This window comes from Lucilia sericata, unplaced genomic scaffold (assembly GCF_015586225.1).
Source record: "Lucilia sericata isolate MDLA Ls3-8-SP2 unplaced genomic scaffold, ASM1558622v1 Contig000009F_arrow, whole genome shotgun sequence".
Classification (NCBI taxonomy): Eukaryota; Metazoa; Arthropoda; class Insecta; order Diptera; family Calliphoridae; genus Lucilia; species Lucilia sericata.
Window position 1 is genome coordinate 764,587 of NW_023994049.1, and position 13,751 is coordinate 778,337.

At 33.9% G+C, this 13,751-nt stretch overlaps 1 protein-coding gene across 4 annotated transcripts; it reads right to left on the reverse strand.

Moving 5' to 3' along the window:
* Positions 1–3,854: 3,854 nt before the first annotated feature.
* Positions 3,855–10,051, reverse strand: LOC119602917. 4 transcript variants are annotated; one of them, XM_037954746.1, is made up of 3 exons: positions 6,759–10,051; positions 6,348–6,698; positions 3,855–6,273 (listed from the first exon to the last, which is right to left on the reverse strand). In XM_037954746.1, the coding sequence occupies exons 1-3, from the start codon at positions 9,594–9,596 to the stop codon at positions 6,271–6,273; spliced, it is 3,192 nt and encodes a 1,063-aa protein (XP_037810674.1). In that variant the 5' UTR covers positions 9,597–10,051; the 3' UTR covers positions 3,855–6,270. The 4 variants fall into 4 exon arrangements, with proteins under 4 accessions (XP_037810674.1, XP_037810653.1, XP_037810661.1 ...); XM_037954725.1 differs by having other exon boundaries at positions 3,855–9,717; positions 9,772–10,051; XM_037954733.1 differs by having other exon boundaries at positions 3,855–6,698.
* Between the last annotated feature and the right edge of the window lie 3,700 nt (positions 10,052–13,751).

Sequence of the window (13,751 nt, forward strand, 5' to 3'; positions counted from 1 at the left end):
CTGTAGCATTGGGTGCAGTTTTGATCCAATTTGATTCTGAAGGCGACCCAAAAATTATATCTTTTGCTAGCAAGAGTTTATCCGACGTCGAGAAGAGATATTCCCAGACTGAAAAAGAAAGTTTAGCTTTAGTATGATCGGTTGAGAAATTCTATTACTACTTGGCAGGTCTGGAATTTGAATTGGTTACAGACCATAAACCACTAGAATAAATTTTTAACCCAACATCTAAGCCTCCAGCTCGAATAGAACGGTGGTTATTGCGTTTACAATCATTTAAATTCAAAGTGATTTATCGGTCAGGCAAGGAAAATATAGCCGATTCAGTTTCGAGACTTTGCAAAATATCTAACACAAACTCATTTGATGGAAATTGTGAAAATAACATATTTCAAATTGTGACAAATTCTATACCGATACCTATTACAATTACCCTTATAGCAAAAAGAAGTGCGGAAGATGAAGAAATCTGCAATAATATAAAACTGATTAAAGATGAGTTCTGGGATATCAACAAATAAAGTCTATATTATCCATGCCGGTTTGAGCTGTCGGCGATTGGCAGTATTCTTCTGCGAGGTACTCGCATTGTAATACCTAAGTCACTGCGCAATAAGGTACTTGAATTGGCTTATGAAGGACATCCAGGAGTGTCAGCAATGAAACGCAGACTGAGAGCTAAAGTTTGGTGGCCGCTAATAGACAAAGAGGCCGAGAGTTTTGTTAAGAGTTGTCGTGATTGTTTACTAGTGTCACAAGTAACAAATCCAGTACCAATGCATAGGCATGCCTTTCCAAATGGTCGATAGGGCCATTGCCCAATAATGAATACGTTATGGTATTAATAGACTACTATTCGCGGTATCAGGAGGTCGTGTTTTTAACAAATATATCATCCGAAAGAAACATAAAAGCCATGGAAGAGATATTTTGCAGTCTAGGTTTTCCCAAATCATTGAGAACTGATAATGGCCGTCAGTATGTCAGTTTAGAATTTGAAAATTTTTGCAAGATGAACACAATATTATGCATATTAAGACGCCACCTTATTGGCCGCAAGCTAATGGAGAGGTTGAAAATATGAATAAGTCATTACCCAGCAAAAAATAATTGATGTCATACTTTGCAAACGACATCTTAATCACATCTAAAAATGCGATAACATATTTTTCGCTTTTATAAACAAAATATTTAATTACAAATGAAACCCACTTAAAAGTGAGTAATGAGATGTAGAAAAGTCACTACAAATAACATATTCGTGGAAGACTAATGAAATTTGCATAAGCGTGTCATTGAAATAATGTGGTTTATTTTTGACATCCAAATATAGGATTTTTACTGCTTCTAATAATACGATTAGATGTAGTTCAAAGTTGTCAAAAATGAACAACATCCCTCCAGCCGAATTTTAAGTACTTCGGGTTACTAATTGTGATGAAAATACTGCACCTTTTTCCACACTTTTTTGCTGGGTAGTCAAACGTTTAAAAATTGCAAGTGCAAATAAAAAGAATTATAAGCAGGAAGTCTATAAGTTTATTCTAATGTATAATGTAACACCTCATGGCACAACCGGAGTTCCTATATCTGAACTTATGTTTAATAGAGTTATAAGAGCCAAAATACCAAGTATTCATGACATAACAGAAGATATGATTGAATCATCGGCAAGAGATTTAGATTGTATTAAGAAACAACAAGGGAAGGAAAGAGGAGATAGAACACGAAAAGCAAAAGAATCAAATATAACTGTTGGAGATAAAGTGCTGCTCAAAAATGTTTTATTTCCACACAAGCTTACCACAAACTTTGATGTGACAGAAAATGAAGTTGTAGAAAGAAATGGGAATGAAGTGGAAATAGTTGGTAAGGGAAAAAGGTTCCGAAGATGCATTAGCCATGTGAAAAAAATTCCATCATCCACTATTTCTGACAATACATCTTCACAAGATGTGGTTTTGTCAAATGTATCGCCATCAACAGTAATCAATACATCAATACCAATTAATACCCTAGAACCGACACTAACTGATGATTCTTCAGAAGGATTAACACAACAAGGAGATCCTATGATGAAATTAAAGCTAAAAAAAATAGGAGGGATGTGGCAACTCTATTTTAAAATACTATGTTAAACAAAGAATAATAAGAAGTTGGACTATGACATTGTTTTACAACAATAACATTTCCTTCTCTTCACAGACGAGTTCTGTCCCAGCAAAAAATAATTGATGTCATACTTTACAAACCACATCTTAATCACATCTTAAAATGCGATTTCATATTTTTTACTTTTATAAACCAAATATTTCCTTACAAATGAAACCCCAGTTAAAAGTGAGGAAAGAGATGTGGAAAAGTCATTACAAATAACATATTTGAAGTACATCAAGATTTGGTGAAAGAGTAGTGAAATTTACATAAGCGTGTCATTAAGAGAATGTGTTTTATTTTTGACATCCAAATATCGGATTTTTACTGCTTCTAAAAATAAGATCAGATGTAGTTCAAAGCTGCCAAAAATGAACAACATCCCTCCAATGACACGCTAATGTAAAATTCATAGGTTTTACACCCGAATTTGAAGCACTTCGGGTTACTAGTTGTGATGAAAATTCTACATCTTTTACCACACTTTTTTTGCTGGGGTGTAAATTCAACACACTTGTGAGAACTCAATTCTCTCACAATACTTCAAAACTTTTTCGCGAAAATACCGGGATAATAGGACTTGAACGACGTTTTTTCACAAACACATAACTATTTTTTAATTTTTTACACAATTTTATCGCATTTAACAATCCGAAATATTTTTATTTTGTTTACTGATTAGATGTGGGCAAAATAAATTAAAAAATCTGCGAATGTAGAAATTTAAATGTTATTTATTTTTCCTAAAATTTTTATGTACGATTTTATGCAAGTATGTATGTTTGGAAAGTGTGGTGAAAGTGGTTGGAGCTCCAATACAATACAAAAATTCTACCAATACATACTAAGAGTTAGGTACCGAATGACAACTCCTTTACGTACCAACTGACAAGCCCCAATTTCTTTATATTCTTTGATGTTAAACATGAATTTAAAAGAATATGAATAAAAAGACTGCATCGAAAATATTGTCATTCATATACATTTTAGAATTAAAAAATAATAATTTAATAAAATATTATTAAAACTGAAAATTATAATTCGTCGTTATTTTATCAAGTTATTACGAAAATCGGCCACCTGATCTTGACTTTTAAAGTCAATAGCCTTTGTATAAAGAGCGTGGCATATAGAATCTGAAATGCAAAAAAATGATATATCAAGTTGATGTTGCCCGGCAAAAAAAGTGTGGAAAAAGATGTAGAATTTTCATCACAACTAGTAACCCGAAGTGCTTCAAATTCGGGTGTAAAACCTATGAATTTTACATTAGCGTGTCATTGGAGGGATGTTGTTCATTTTTGACAACTTTGAACTACATCTGATCTTATTTTTAGAAGCAGTAAAAATCCGATATTTGGATTTCAAAAATAAAACACATTCTCTTAATGACACGCTTATGTAAATTTCACTACTCTTTCACCAAATATTGATGTACTTCAAATATGTTATTTGTAATGACTTTTCCACATCTCTTTCCTCACTTTTAACTGGGGTTTCATTTGTAAGGAAATATTTGGTTTATAAAAGTGAAAAATATGTAATCGCATTTTAAGATGTGATTAAAATGTAGTTTGTAAAGTATGACATCAATTATTTTTTGCTGGGCGTTGTCTAAGAAATTGTTGGGAATTTTCTATAAAATACTTACCCTGTCACTCGTTTTAATAAAAGGTCGGCAAGAATAAACAACAGTATAATTTTGGCAAAGGCTCAGTTTATTCTCTAAAATTAAGTAATTATTATTTATAAAGTATCTTAAGATTAAACAAAACTTACTCGGTCGATCTCTTGTAGGCAATATAAAACGAGGACAAGTTGACTTTAACAATTACGTGACAAAACAGACTTTAGAAATGGTTGCTTTGTAACAAGTTACTTATTTAAAAAATGGACAATTCCAATGTATTTAACTTAGCTTTACATAAATTATTGACTTTAATATACAAGAAACCGTAAGTTTTTTCCCCTCTTTAATAAACATAGATACTAGCAACATTTCGAACAAACAAAGATGCCACCTAATAATAAACAATATATCAAACAGGATTGCCCTCAACGACATCCCCGCCCCCGTGAATCGACTTCATGGGCTGAGATTCACTACATCCATCCGCTACATCTAGTACAGCTAACTTGTTGATCGGTCTACTTAAAACTCCTGTTGATGTACGTATATCTGCGGAACGGGCAACTCCATCTTTACCAAATATTAATCTTAAAACTCTTCCTCTCTTCCACTTTGAGCGGGGTTCATTCACATCGCAAATTAACACAAGGCTTCCAGAACATAATGGACTGGATGGGGCAAACCATTTAGAACGGCGTGTAAGTTCTGGGAGATACTCTTTTATCCAACGCTTCCATACTCCATTCTTTAGATTTTGCAGTATACGCCACTGTTTTCTTGATGCGCAAATACGATGTTCATATTCTGCGGGAGTTTGGGTTGAACTGGTACATCCAAGTATAAAATGATTTGGTGTTAATGGCTCGGGCTCGTTAGGTGTTATCGGAATATGAGTAAGTGGCCTTGAATTCACCATATTTTCGGTCTCTACCAACAGACTGTATAGAGTTTCTAAGCGTGGGGCATGTTCTTTTAACATTGCGTATAAAGCTCTTTTTACTGATTGAACCAATCTCTCCCATGCTCCACCAGCAGATGGGTCAGATGGTGTATTAAATTTCCATTTTATGCCAAGAGGAGCAAGGCCAGCAGTAATGACTTCATTATCCCAAAAATTCCTCTCACCATGTAATTCTTTCTGGAGGCCTACAAAATTTGTTCCATTATCACTCCTTATTTGTATTGGCACTCCTCTGCGATTAGCGAAATTTCGTATACACATTAAACAAGCATCACTAGAGAGATTTGTAGCGATTTCCAGATGCACTGCTCTGACCGTAAGGCAAGTGAATAGCGCAATCCATCTTTTTTCTCTTTGACGTCTTATAGTAACCTCAACCGGCCCAAAATAGTCAAGACCCGTATATGAAAAGGGCCTCAAGAACGGTGTGACACGGTCAATTGGTAATGGCCCCATTATTGGTTGACTAGGCTTTGATTTACGAATTTTACATATACAGCATTTTGTTTGAACTTTATTTATTACACTTCTGATTGATGGAATCCAAAATTTATGCCTTATTTCGCATATTACCGTGTTGACATTAATATGGTTGAATCTATGATGATACCACGAAACCAACAATTCTGTGAACCGGTGTTTTCTTGGCAATATACACGGTCTTTTTGTACCCATGGCAACAAATGGTGCATTATCGATACGTCCATACACACGAAGCAACCCAAAATCATCCAAATATGGGCACAACGTTTTTAAATCACTTCGAGCCTCAATAGGTTTGTTCATTTGGAGGCATTTATATTCAGAACGAAATGTTGATTGCTGTACCATACGACACAAAATCTTTTCAGCGTGATCTTCTTCTTCAACTGATAATTCGCCTTTGATTCTACCGTTATTTTCAGATATTTTTGAATTATTAATAAATCTCATTATCCAAGCCATGGCTCTTTTCAATCTACGAAAATTAGAATATCGATTAAAATCAAATAAAGGTGAACATACCACAGATGTTAAGACATATTTATTTCGAAGTTCTAACTCAGGTTCTAAATGGTAAGAAGTATCATTCATTGAAGGCCACAAATTTTCTGGAAGATACAAAAATTCTGGTCCATTTTTCCACCGACTATCAAATTCAAATTTTGGTTTTGACCGCGTTGCATCATCGGCAGGATTTTCAGTTCCCGGTAACCACCGCCAATTATCCACTGTCGTAGCTTCTAAAATTTCACCAACTCGATTCGCTACGTACTGTTTATATTTTCGTGAATCAGATTTTATCCATCTCATTACTGTATGAGAATCTGTCCAGAACTGCACACGATCAGGTTTAACACAATAATGATTAATTATTTGGTTTTGAAGTCGAACAGCTATAACAGCGGCTTGAAGCTCCAGTTTTGGTATTGAGTGATATCTTGTCGGTGCACAATTAGTTTTACCACAAACAAATGAAATTTTATAACCAGTATTTGTTTTTATTCGCCAGTAACCGACAACCGCCATGGCCTGTTCGCTAGCATCACTAAACAAATGTAACTCATTAACAGTATTACAAAAATTATAAAAATGGCAACGAGATATTTTATAGTCCTTTACCTTCTTTATTTCACACAGCCAAGCAACCCACCTACCATTCAAACAATCCGGTATTTCATCGTCCCAGTTTAAATCGTATTTCCATAGTGTTTGCATCAGAATTTTTCCCGCTACTGTAATATTTGCCAAAAAACCATACGGATCAAAAATAGACATAATTACACTTAACATTTCTCTTTTCGTTGGTTTGCGACGTAATTCAATAATATCTTCAGTTATTCGATGAAATTTTAAAATAAAAACAAATTCATCAGTAATTGGATTCCAATGCAAACCTAATATTCTTTCGACTCCATCCGTTGACACATCTACTGAACGTACATTAGAGCCATGAAATGCGTCAATAACATTCTGGGAATTTGAAACTATTTTGCATAAATCAAAACCAGCTTTTTTATGAATCTTTCTCACCTCTGTTACAACCTTGATTGCTTCCGAATCTGACTGGAAACAATCCACGTAATCATCTACATAATGACGATAAATTATAGCATCCTCGGCTCTTGGGCTTACTTCCGAAAATGTCTGGGCATTTTTGTTTTTAATAAATTGAGCTATAGTAGGAGAGCAAGCGGCGCCAAATATCATTCTTGTCATAACACAATGTTGTATGGAATCATTACAATCTAAACCTCTCCACAAGAATCTTTGAGAATTTATGTCATCATTCTTTATGGCTACTTGCAAAAACATTTCACGAATATCTCCGCAAACCGCTACCGGTGCTTCTCTAAATTTAAACAATACTGAAATAAGTGAATTGTTTAAATCAGGGCCAGAAAGAAGTGCATCATTTAAAGAAATTCCATGGACTTTGGATGCAGCATCAAAAACGACGCGAATATCATCTTTGTTTGGGTTTTTAACGGCAAAATGAGGCAAATAAAAGGTTTTTGGTGTAATTGCTTGCTCTGATTGGCTTAACCGTCTGGCATATCCCTTTTTAAACAGATCTTCAATTTTGTCACAGTATTTCTTAGCATATACATCATCCCTTTTAAATTTGTTTTCTGTTAATTCTAATCTTTTTCGTGCCATTTCATAAGTTGGTGGAAACGAGATATCGTTAGTTTTCCACAATAAGCCACATTCATAACGATCACCAATGAACTTTGTTGTTGTGTTCATTATATCTAATGCTCTTTCATGTTCACTTGACAAAATTGTTTTAATATTACTTTTCACACCACAAGATTCAACCTCAAAGTAATTATACATCATATCTTTTATTTCTTCATCGGCCGTTTTATTTTTTACTGCATTTGTACAAAATACTTGCTTGGCCTTTGAATCACAATTTTTCACGGGACCATAAATAATTAATCCCAATTTACATTTTATAACAATCGGACCAAAATACGATGGATTTTCTATAACTTCATTGGGAACTGTTAAAAATGCGTGAGCAATACTTATTATCATTTTTGGTCTTATTGAAATGTATTCGTTAATTGGTATATTTGTCAAATGGGGATAATTAACAGTCAGCTGATTTTTAACAATCGATTGGGTTGGCAATTCTAGATTTTTTGACAAGTAAATTCTTTTCATTTCATATTTATTTTTATTATCGTCAATAGCGCTTACATAAACATCAACAATTTCTGTGGATTCACTAGACGAGCGACCATTTAACCATTGCAGCTTTAGCGTATCTGTTGTGCCGTGTAGGTCTAGCTGACGAGCAATATCCCAATCTAGAATTGTTGCATTAGCCCCATCATCTATAAAGGCGTAAATAGACACTTCTTTTCCATTATTGTAAAGCTTTATTGGGATTATCTGGAACAAAACATTATCAAGTTGGCAGTCTACATGACAATTAACGGCGGATGAAATAGTTGATGAACTTGTGGGCATTTCTCGGCTAATATTATGTAGGAGATTATGATGTTTTTGAGGACAATTATTTATACCACACACATGTTTGGCGTAACAGGATTTTAATTGATGATTCGGTTTTAAGCAACAAAAACACAAGTGTAATTCTTTTACAATTTTCCAGCGATCATCTACTTCCATGCTCAAAAACTTTTCACAATTACATATGTCCGCACATTCACCATCACAAATAAAACACGGTTTGTGGGCCATGCAAAGCATTGCATATTTGTTTGTTTTTTGTGATGCAGGTTGTTGATTATATGATTTGCGGTTGGAGCTATCTTGCAATGAAGTTGGAAGCGAATCAGATACCATGTTAGCAAGTTTTCTCATACAGTTCAGCCAGTTACTAAAATCAATAATATTGGCTGTCTTATTTAAACTTAAACATTTTTCTGCCCATTGCATTTGTTTAGTTGTTGACAATTTTGAAACTAATTCGCTCAACAGCGATGGATTATATAAATGGTGTTCTCCTTCTACTGACTTCAGAAATGTGGCCATGTTGTTAACTTTATTGGCAAAACCTATAAGTTGGTCCAATTTACCATCGGGAACGTTCGGATATAACCTCACTTTTTGAATCTGGCTTTTTATTAGCATTTCAGGACGTCCAAATGTTTCTTTTAATGTTTCAATTATGGCACTCACGTTTTTTGAACTGGAAAGAAGGCATTCCACGGTTTCTCGTGCGGGTCCCGTAAGAGCTTCACGAATTCTAATGATGTTCTGAAGATCAGTATATTCAAATTCTTGAGTAGTGGCAATAAAATCTTCGTAAAACATTTGCCAGTCTTCAGGCTGGCCTTCAAATTTAGGAAGGGGATATATTTTCTTTGATTTGGTAGGTTGGCAGTTTTGACTATGAAAAGATAAATTAGAATAGGACTCACCCGTTTCTTGACCATTATTTCGAGGAGTATTATCAGATACTGGTGTTGTTGTCGGTGGTATTGCTTTGGCAATGGTTTGAATTTCTTGTCTTAATTCTCCAACTGTAGCTTTCGTCTGATTATTGTTGGCGATAATTAGACTTTGAAGAGACGTCATTTGGCGCTGAAACTCTCTCTGTATTTCAGCGATTTGCTTTGAAGCATCTGGTGGTTTCTTACACGAACCTGTTTGGACGTTAGATGGAGTAGTATTTTTTGGTGTCTGCGAATTGTTTACTTCATTTTGTAAGACTTCATGTGGCTGTCTTAAAGCATCTGGTTGTCTAGGTGTACCCGTTTGAATATTTGGTGCGGCTGCACTCCTTGGAGTATGCAAATTGTTGGCTTCATTCTGCGATTCCATTATATAACGGGCTGGCGGCACTCCTTTGGTATCTCTATTACTTCTTCTAAATGGGGCAGGATCCGACATAAGGCAAATGGCAAATTAATTGTTTCATAAGGCTGACGAAGAATAAAGTTGTCACTCGTTTTAATAAAAGGTCGGCAAGAATAAACAACAGTATAATTTTGGCAAAGGCTCAGTTTATTCTCTAAAATTAAGTAATTATTATTTATAAAGTATCTTAAGATTAAACAAAACTTACTCGGTCGATCTCTTGTAGGCAATATAAAACGAGGACAAGTTGACTTTAACAATTACGTGACAAAACAGACTTTAGAAATGGTTGCTTTGTAACAAGTTACTTATTTAAAAAATGGACAATTCCAATGTATTTAATTTAGCTTTACATAAATTATTGACTTTAATATACAAGAAACCGTAAGTTTTTTCCCCTCTTTAATAAACATAGATACTAGCAACATTTCGAACAAACAAAGATGCCACCTAATAATAAACAATATATCAAACAGGATTGCCCTCAACGACATACCCATATATTCATATCGAATATGATCCTTTGCTGTATTTGAAAATATGAACAATTTGAACTTTAATATAGTCGTCAATCTTACTGTGAACACGTTCTGCTGGCCGTAAAGATGGCGTCAAATTTGAGCTACTATATTTACGAGATCTTTCATCTAAAACTTTATCTTCAATTTCTTTATCTATATATTTTCCTTCGTACGTTGGTAATTGAAATGAAATGGAAGTCCCCGTTTTGTTTGAGATTGTCTCGTCTCTTATACCATACGGTTTTCTTCATTATTTTATAGATATCATTAATTAGGTATAATGTTAATTGGTAAATTCGATTCCAATCTCGTTAAAGTCGTTATTTCTTTGCCCCTAAGTAATACTAAATTAGTAATATAGAATTTTATACCTACTACTATCAAATAATATTTATGTATGTATGTATATAAGAAAATTATGTATATTCTCGTTCCTTATAAGATTCTTGCAAAATCGTTTCACATTTGACCCAAAGCCCCGTTTATTTTCAAAAATCGTTTAAAATCGTATTATTAAAATAAAATTCCACAAGACATAAGTAAGACATAATAAAATGAATGATTAAATATTAAAGTCTATATACATATGGGCAGAGCCACCTTCCGCAATTCTTTTTAAATTTAGGCACATGTCGGCATAGCCGACTAAATATAACACCCTTACTTGTTTTTGGCTGCTTTCGTAAATGATAAACTGGTCTTAGTTCAATTTCAATAATTGGATTATTTCCTAAAATCTCATTGTGTTCCATTATCACGGATTGACTAAGGTTGCAAATAAATAAAATAATTTTGTAATTCTCTCAATGCTTACTCATTATTACACTTGGAAATATCGTTATATATATGGTTAAATCCAGAATTTGCTTTAATTTTGCTTTAATTCACGCGTAGCAGACTTGCTCTCAACTATGTCAAATTTTTTCTCGTGAAAGTTTTTCAAGAAGACACGCCAAAATTTCGCGGTTTTTTAACGTTTTTTTTTAAACATTTTCAAAAATACATTTGTTGTATAGTTATTATGATTATACTTGAATTTACTAAACAATGTTTTACAGTGTATATTAAACATCTATAATGGCTATACGAATCACCCTGTTATATATTATAGCATATTGCACTTGTTATAAATTATATTAAAAGAATTCAATTCTATTAAACCTCTTAAACGTGAAAGACGTGTTTTAATAAATTCAAATATAAATTATAAAACATGGTGTCAGAAGTGGTTTCTGATATTTAATTATCAATTTAAAATATTTAAATAGAAGAATAAAGATTTGGAAAAATGTCCCAAGAAGATAAAAAACAAACAACTAATCAATTGTTTGCTGCAACATTGCAACCAATGAATTTAAAAGCACCTAACTTGGCCAAAGAATGGAAAATGTGGCACACACAATTCAAAATCTTTTTGAGGGCGTCTGACCTGGAGTCACAAACTGATAAAAGAAAGGTTGCGTTAATGTTACATTATTTGGGCAGTAAATCATTAGAAATTTTTAACTCTTTCGATTTTGATATCGACACTGTTAAATACGAAGACTTGGTAAACAAAATGGCGGCATTTTTTATTCCTCGAATAAATATTGTAATGGAGAGGCACAAATTTTTTACGTATAAACAACAAGAAGAGCAAACTGTGGATGAATTTGTAACTATTCTAAAAAATCATAGCTTAAACTGTGAGTTTAAAGATTTACGAGAAGCATTAATTCGTGACATTTTCATATGTGGATTGGCGCCGAAATTGTCTAATGTCCGTGAAAGACTTCTAACCGAAGGTGATATTTCTCTAGAAAGAGCAGTCTCTATTGCAAACACCATGGTCATGGCTAAAGAAAATGCTTCGATACTGCAACAAGATGCAAATGCAGAAGGTATTATAAATGTCGTCACGAGAAAAAACTTCAAAATGCAGTACCCACAACAGAAATATAATATTGGTAACAACAGAGCTAATAATAATTATAATGGCAGTAACAACAACTATAGCAGCAAAAATTTTAAAAATTGTATGAAGTGTGGACAAACTCACAACGTAAAATGCCCAGCAGAAGGGGCTAGGTGTTATGAATGCGGTAAGATGAACCATTTTGCTAAAATGTGTTTTCAAAGAAAGAAAGTGGTCAAGCAAATGACTACCGATGGCGACGAGGATGGCGAGAGAGGGGACGAAGAAGAGGAAGAAGATCTTTTTGTTGGGGCCGTTACCAAAGAAGACAAAGTTATAAAAGAATGGAGTGTTGAGGTAAAAATAAATGAACAAAAAATTGTTTGCCAAATAGATACAGGAGCACAGGCGAATATATTATCAACAGAGACAGCAGATTTTTTAAATATTAGAAATTCATTGAAACCTTCCAGAATTAGAATTTGTACATTCAGCGGAGAAAAGGTTCCGGTATTAGGGATTGCTGATTTGGAAGTTAACTACAAGAACCAATTCTTCTTAGTTAAGTTTTTTATTGTTAATATACAATGTAAGAATATTATAGGTATTGAAACTGCTGTATATATGAATTTAATTAGGCAAGTTAATAATATTTCAATAAATGGAGTAATGGAGAAGTATTCGGATGTGTTTAGTGGGCTAGGGTGTTTGCAGAATGGGTGTGATTTTATGCTTAGGGATGACATTGTGCCGGTTGTGGAGGCACCTCGTAGGATACCATTTAAATTGCTTGATAGTTTGAAAAAGGAATTAGACAGGATGGTGAGTTTAAAGGTTATTGTTCCTGAGCATGAACCGACTGAGTGGGTCAATTCAGTGGTTCTTGTCACAAAGCCAAATGGCAATTTAAGAATTTGTTTAGATCCCAGGAATTTAAATAAAGCAATTCTAAGACCACACTATCCATTTCCAAATATTGAGGAATGCAAGGCAAAGCTAAATGGCTCTTTGTACTTTTCAACATTAGATGCTAATAGTGGATTTTGGATGGTTCCATTGGGTGAAAAATCCTCCAAACTTTGTACGTTTAATACACCATTTGGTCGTTTTCGATATTTAAGACTACCTTTCGGCATTAATGCGGCTCCGGAAATTTTCCACGCGGAAATGGTCAAACTCTTCGGAGATATTCCAGGAATTATTATTTATATTGATGATTTTCTGATTTTTTCATCTAGTATGGAAGAGCACATGAGGATTTTAGAGCAAGTGCTTCATAGGGCAAGGATAGTAGGTCTGAAGTTTAATAAGGCCAAGTGCAATTTTTTCAGAACGGAGATAAAATTTTTGGGACATATTTTTGATAGATCAGGGGTAAGCGCTGATGAGGACAAGATAGAGGCCATTATTAGAATGCCGAGACCAGGAAACGTAAAGGATTTACAGAGATTTTTAGGGATGATAAACTACTTGGGTTCATTTATAGAAAATTTGTCTCTGAAAAATAGAAATCTAAGGGAACTATTAAAGAATGATGTCAAATGGCATTGGACTAGGGTACATGATGCAGAGTTTGATAATTTAAAGAAGGAAATTACAACGGCACCAGTCCTAACTTATTTCGATCAGACGAAGCAAATAATATTGTCCGCGGATGCTTCGAATTTTGCATTGGGTGCAGCAATAATGCATGGGAAAAATCCCATTGCTTACGCATCTGTTTCCTTGACAGAGACTCAAAAAAGTTATGCACAAATAGAAAAGGAACTATTA

Excerpts from the sequence above, each read along its gene's own strand:
- LOC119602917 (XM_037954725.1), bottom strand. The coding sequence starts at position 9,596 with ATGTCGGATCCTGCCCCATTTAGAAGAAGTAATAGAGATACCAAAGGA.